The 6,654-nt window shown below is 38.2% G+C and overlaps 1 protein-coding gene across 1 annotated transcript in view; it reads left to right on the forward strand.

The window, feature by feature from the left end:
* DHTKD1 (dehydrogenase E1 and transketolase domain containing 1) overlaps positions 1-6,454 on the forward strand; it is a 37,583-nt gene extending 31,129 nt beyond the window's left edge. The window contains exons 14-17 of the mRNA XM_004691248.2: positions 1,711-1,793; positions 2,131-2,300; positions 4,402-4,487; positions 5,047-6,454. Coding sequence (XP_004691305.1) covers positions 1,711-1,793; positions 2,131-2,300; positions 4,402-4,487; positions 5,047-5,148 — 441 coding nt within the window. The 3' untranslated portion in view covers positions 5,149-6,454. The remainder of the gene's footprint in view (positions 1-1,710; positions 1,794-2,130; positions 2,301-4,401; positions 4,488-5,046) is intronic.
* The last annotated feature ends 200 nt before the right edge of the window (positions 6,455-6,654 follow it).

Here is a 6,654-nt window from a genome sequence, read left to right on the forward strand (position 1 = left end):
ACAAAGTACCCTGCTGAGGGGAGCAGTGGATGGGCCAGGAGAGGTCTGCTGCGCTATGTGGATCACTTCCAGACCCAGGGATAGAACTCATGTTGAAGCAGCTTTAGCTTCATAGTGTTGTGCTTTAACCCACTGCACCACCAGGGAGGGCCCACTGCAGGGATTCTTGACCTAACTTTCATTGTACCCATGATGTTGTTACTTACTTGTAAGGAGTATGATACTAAGTACTATGTGTATATTATTAAATATTGAATTATTAGAAATTTATTTTGAGAATCTCTCTTGTTTGAAACCAAGAATAAAAGTTCATATTCTCAACCTAGCATTCCACTCTTCTCCTCAAGTCTATTATTTATCAAATAAAATAGGCTTGCTTAGGAGCCTTAAGAAATATCAACAGCTAACCCTTAGACAAAAACTTGTAAGTTAAATATGCAAATCCTATACTACTTGAAAATGATTACAGCCATTATTTAATTCTGAAGTCCCTGAAAATTGGCTTATTGGCATATGCCTCTGTCAGAATATGTCAACCCTTTCTTTCCACAGTCTCTTCAAAGATGACTTACATGTGGCAATCATGACTCCCCTGGTTAGAGGGAGCTTGTTAGATGATACATAAATCCCCCTGTATCCCCCATATACACCACCAATTCTGAACCCTTCTATTATTGATTCATACTCTAGGAAGCAGGGCAGACAAAGGGCTCTGGTTCAGATTAGAAACTTACTGCACATTATGTAGTGATAAAAATACTGAAGAGTCGACATTCTTTTTTTTAGGTTATATTAATGTATCCCAGCATCAATGTGACTGTTCACAATTACATAGTCAAATGCCATCTACTTATTTGGGAATAGATACTGGAAAACTAATTATTGATAGATGATAATAAAAGGGATCAAATGCCCAAATTTGGTACCACAAATTAACTTCTGTTTAGTTCTTTGCAAGTGTTTCAATTGCACTTATTTGTAAAATTTCTTTTCATCACAGCAATATTCATATATTGTTCCTGTTTGTTTGATTGACTAGGTTTCACTTATAGATTACAGTAAAAAACTGAAATTTTTGGTTCACAATATAAATTCTATAAAATCTTGTTTCTAAGTCCAAAATATTAAAGCACATTCATTTTTGTTTGTCAGTAAAGGTTTGTTTCTTAAAATTATATATTGGAGGGCCCTCCCTGGTGGCACAGCAGTTTGGGGCACAGCACTGAGAGGCTGGGGCCACATCTGCGTGGGTTCGGTTCCCGCCTGCCCCGGAGGAGACCACATGGCGTGGCAGACCTCTCCTGACCCGCCCGCTGCTCCCCTCAGCGGTGTGCTTTGTCGGTCTGCCTGTGCTGCTCCCCGCTCTGTCTCTGCTGGGGCCTCTCGCCGCCCCTGAGCCTCTGGCGTGTGCCCCAGTTCTGTATGTGCAAATGAATGGATCTTTAAAAAAAAAAATTATATAGTGGGCTAAACAAAGGACATGTTTATGTAACCCCAGAAAAATAATTTTATTCTGAAGACTATAGAACTTAGAAGTTTTAGAAAGATACTGTATTCACTAGTAAATGTGTTTACCTACATTCCTAAGAGAGAATTTTGAGATAATTTCTTGATAAAAATCTCTACGAATAAAGCTATCTTTAGTTCTTTTCTTTTTTTCAAGTTCCTTTCTATTGGTTAATAGATTTGCAACTTGCTCCCCCTTCTTAGGCAGCTGTGTCAACTCTTCAAGAAATGGCCCCAGGAACAACATTCCAACCAGTCATTGGTGATTCATCGGTGGATCCAAAAAAGTAATTTGATGTATATCAATTTTCTTTCTCTCTAGTTGATTTTTAACGAGTGGGAAAATGTCGTTAAAGATCCCAAGGGAGCCTTTACAAGAAATGTGCTGATAGAAATCTTCAAGTTGGTGGGGGAGGAGTTAGCATAGCTATGCAGAATAAACTCTGAAGGCCTGTGTTGCCAGAGAAGGACTGCCAGGGCTTGGCATGTTGCTGGACCCAACTTCAGAGCCCCAGTGGCATCATTTGTGAAGCAAATAAGTCTACACATTCCTCCTCCTCTTCTGATACAATTTTTCTTTAAGATACTGCTCCTTCACCTCATTGCTCCTTTTCTACCCAACAGAGTGAAAAGCCTAGTATTCTGCTGTGGCAAACATTTCTATGCTCTGCTGAAGCAAAGAGAATCCCTGGAAGCCAAGAAGGATGACTTTGCCATCATCCGAATAGAGGAACTCTGCCCTTTCCCACTGGATTCATTACAACAAGAGATGAGCAAATACAAACATGTTAAAAGTAAATGGTTGTTCTTGTTAGGATTGGTTTTCAGATACCTGATATCCTTTAAAACTATCTCAAGTGAAAAGAGATTCTAGGGACCATGTGAGGTATTAGAAAATTGAATTTCATGGAATTTGGAGATATGAAAGCACTACTAGAGCCAACATCTCCATGACTTTTTTAGTCATTCCTTCTCTCATCTAACACATCTAATTTTTGGAGAGTTTAAAGGTAATCACTGTTACACTGTCATTTAAAAGAAATCCAGGAAAGTGGTCAGAGACAAGTCTTTGCAACAAATGGAACTGGAATAATAGAAATTAACTAAAAAGTGATCATAGAACATAATTTAAGTGGAAAATATAAAACTTCATGAAGAATATAGGAAAAAATCTTCCCAACTTCTTGTTTGCCTAAATAAGAAAGCTCTTCTTTAAAAAAAAAAATGTTTATTTATTTATGCATACAAAACTGGGGTACAGGCCAGAGGTGCGGGTCAGGGTTGGTGAGAGGATTCACCAGAGACAATGGGGAGCAGATAGGTGGATCTTTGAAATACACTGCTGAGGGGAGCAGTGGGTGGGTCAGGAGAGGTCTGACATGCCATGTGGCTCAGCTCCCTGGCAGGGAATCAAATTTGTGCTGGAATCAAATTTGTGCTACAGTGGCTGTGGTAGCTTCATAGTGCTATGCTTTAACCCGTTGCACCACCAGGGAGGACCAACAAAAATTTCTTATATATAACACTAAAATCACATTCCACAAAGGAAAAACTAGACTTTATGAAAATGCAAAAATTTTTACCGTGAAGAAAATAAAGACAGGCCATACATTGGGAGTAAATACCTATCTGACAAAAGTCTATTCAGAATATCAAGAGATTTTGAATGTCAATAGTGAAACCAAAAGTCAGTAGTAAAAACCATCTAATTCAACATTTTAAATTGATTTGTACAAGCTCTTTACCAAAACTGAATGAAACCAGATGAAAGCAGACTCAACCTAATTAGTGAAGTGAAATGCAAATTAATCCAAATGAGATACATACGGTTACAGACCAATGTTGGAGTGACTTAAATGAAGACAAAACAATGAATTGACAATGTTGAGCACTAATGAGGATGCCGAGGGACTTTAAGCCCATTCACTGCTGGTATAAGCTGATAGGGCTTTCGCAGAAAATAGTTTTTCAGTTTCTTATAAGGTCCATAGAGTAACCAGATGGTCCAACAGTCCTACCAGGAGATATTTACCGAAGGGTAGTGAAAATGTGTTCACAGAAAAACCTGTATGTGCATATTTATAGCAGCTTTATTCACAATTGGTCCCAACTGGAAGCACCAAAATGCCCCATAACCAGTGAGTATGACTAGACAGTGTGCTGTACGTCCATCCACTGGCATACTATACACACATAAATGGGAGTGAGCTCTTGCTTAGACAAAGTTGCATATGTGTTCTGCACGTTCAAGGAAGCCTGATGCAAAGAACTGCATATTGCATTTACCTGTCATTCTAGAAAAGGCCTACAAGAGAGAAAGATCACTTGTTGCAGAAGGTTGGGGGTGGGGAAAATTGGTGACTTCAAAGGATGAGGGCCCTCCCAGGTGGTCCAGCAGGTTAAAACACAGCACCATGAAGTTATCTGCAGCCACTGCAGCATGAGCTCAATCCCTGACCAGGGAGGTGACCCACAAGGTGTGGCAGACCTCTCACCCCTCTGCAGCAGTGTGTTTCAGTCAATCTGCCTATTCTGTTCCCCACTCTGTCTCTGGTGAATCCTCTCACCTCCTTCATCTGTCCAGTAAAACAGTTCTTGTATGTATAAATACGTAAATCTTTAAAACAAACAAAAGGATAGGATGAAGGAAGTTTGGGAGTGATAGAATTTTCCTGTTTCATGAGTGTGGTGGTGGGTACATGACTATGAATCATCAAAAAAAAAAAGATGAGCAACACTAGACCACATTGGAAAGGCACATATACTTGAGGCTGAACACTGACACATTTGTATACATGTGTGTAATGTGTGTGTATATACCCACATGCCTACACATATACTGTGTGAATTGTATATGTTTATTTGAGGTGCTGAAATAACTTTCCGCTCTTGTAGATTTTATTTGGAGTCAGGAGGAGCCTCAGAACATGGGTCCATGGTTTTTTGTTTCTCCGAGGTTTGAAAAGCAACTGGCTTGCAAGGTAATAACGCTTTCTCTCGGGTAGTGTTTTCCATGTGTGTTTCTTCTAAAATGACAACAAGTATCAACTCCTTTAAATGTGAATAACAGAAAATTTAGTTTTAGACTATTCTTCCAGAATAAAATCCTTAGTCTCTACCCCTATATATGTGGACATACTACTATCGTGTTTTTTTAAAAAAAGTGATTATATTCAAAAAAAAGTAAAAGCTCTTACTTGTCAGCTCCCTTTCTCACTGTCCTGCTCAGCATTCTACTCCTACAGGTCAGTAGGCATCCGGGAAGCAGGGCAATGAGCAAGTTGGTTTACAGTGACAGTATAGACACTCAACCTTTGTTCCAGACCTGAGGTAATAAGTAATTACCTCAGAATAAAGCAAATTCAATCTTAACATGTCTGGAATTTAATTAGTTTTTAGTTGTGGCATATATCATCCTGCAATCTTTATTTTTCCCAAAAAATGATTCATGGTTAAATAGCCTAAGAGAAATTCATGCACCGCTTTGGGAGAACTAACCAGGGAAAATGTCAACTGATTTCTTTTTTGCTCCAATGATAGCTCCGTCTTGTGAGCCGACCCCCTTTGCCAACACCCGCCGTAGGCATTGGCACGGTTCACTTGCAGCAGCATGAAGATGTCCTCACCAAGACTTTTGCTTGATGATATCCTTTGGAAAGACAATATCTCCTTTTAAGAAAACTGCCAGAAAAAGCAAGGACTACTTTCTCCTTCTCTTTAGATAACATGAAACCACTGTATTCACCTAAGATGATGGGATTTATTAAGACAGTTTGATTTGGAATACGTAGTGACATAGCTAAGGAAATTGTCATCAACATTTGAAACTTGCAAGTCATTTTTATCCTTAAAAGTACAACGGAGTTATGTTTTGGTTAGATTTGAGTAAGTTGTACACCTAGGTCATTATCGAGATTTTGTTTTAGATGTCACTCTTTTTAATTACCAGGAACAATTCTTTTACTTGAATCTGTGCCTGAATATAGACCCAATCATTTCTCAATTTGTTTGATGGACATCTCTTTTGTTAATTTCTTACTTCTTTCCTGGGACTACCAGTATTTTCCTCCTATGTAATACCTGGTGCTGCTTTCCTGACACTGTGAAAAATGAGTCACCAAACACTGCTGCAAAACTACAGTGTTCTTTCAAATTAGTTGTTTTACTCATTATTCTTAAATATAAAGTCCTATTAAATAGAAATAACTCAGATCTTTTAGCATAGCATTATTAAATTAAGGAGTTTAGTTTCATTGAAATTAATTTATTGGCCACTATGTGCCATAGTATCTTTTGTTTTTTAATTGTTCTTCCAATGATAGCTCCATATTTTAAATTGACTTTGTTGGCTGACATGGGGATTTCAGTCCCTGGTTAATCAGTCTTGTTTCTAAAAACTCTCTGATGCCATGTGTGGCATTATTTGTGGTATTCAAGGAACACTTTCACTTTGACAAGACTTCCCACTGCCAGATATTTGGGAATTTCTAGAGATCACCCACCTACCTCCTTAGTCTAAAATTGAACATAGTAATGGAAAGATAACTAACAGCAGCAAACTGTAGCTTCATTTTACTTGCTGCTGTAGTGACTCTACCACCTACCATTCCATGCTGGGACACTGTTCTCAGAAGTGATGGGCGAAGTTCAGGGTAGTGGGACACTTTCTCCACTTTTACTGGCAACTGGCAATGCTTTTCAGATCCAATGAATACATTCTGGCTATGGCAGTGAATTCGTGATTCATCTCTTAAATGTATGCATTAGTGTATAGATTTAACATTTCTGTAATATTTATATTCCTTTTATTCCTGATATACCCTAGTGCTCTCTCCTTTTGTCAGATTATAAATCATGTAACTTAGTGCCACTCACGCAAATCAGTAAAATTTGCATTGAAAAACATTTTCAATGAAAACAATTATCTATGTTGTATGTTGAATGAGAAAAAAATAAAAGCACTATCAATTTTTCCCCAGATCTCTTGGTTTCTTGAATTAAAGAATTTCAAAAGTCTAACGATGGACTGAAATGGAAACATAATTTTTTTTTTAGTGTAGCTTAGACCTCTCCAGATTTCTAACTTTATACTTCACAAGTCTGTCTTCTTAGTGCGTCTTCTCCAACATGAGCCATGAAACATGTCTT

The sequence above is a fragment of the Condylura cristata genome, unplaced genomic scaffold, assembly GCF_000260355.1.
Source record: "Condylura cristata isolate star-nosed mole 26May11 unplaced genomic scaffold, ConCri1.0 scaffold00030, whole genome shotgun sequence".
NCBI lineage: Eukaryota > Metazoa > Chordata > Mammalia > Eulipotyphla > Talpidae > Condylura > Condylura cristata.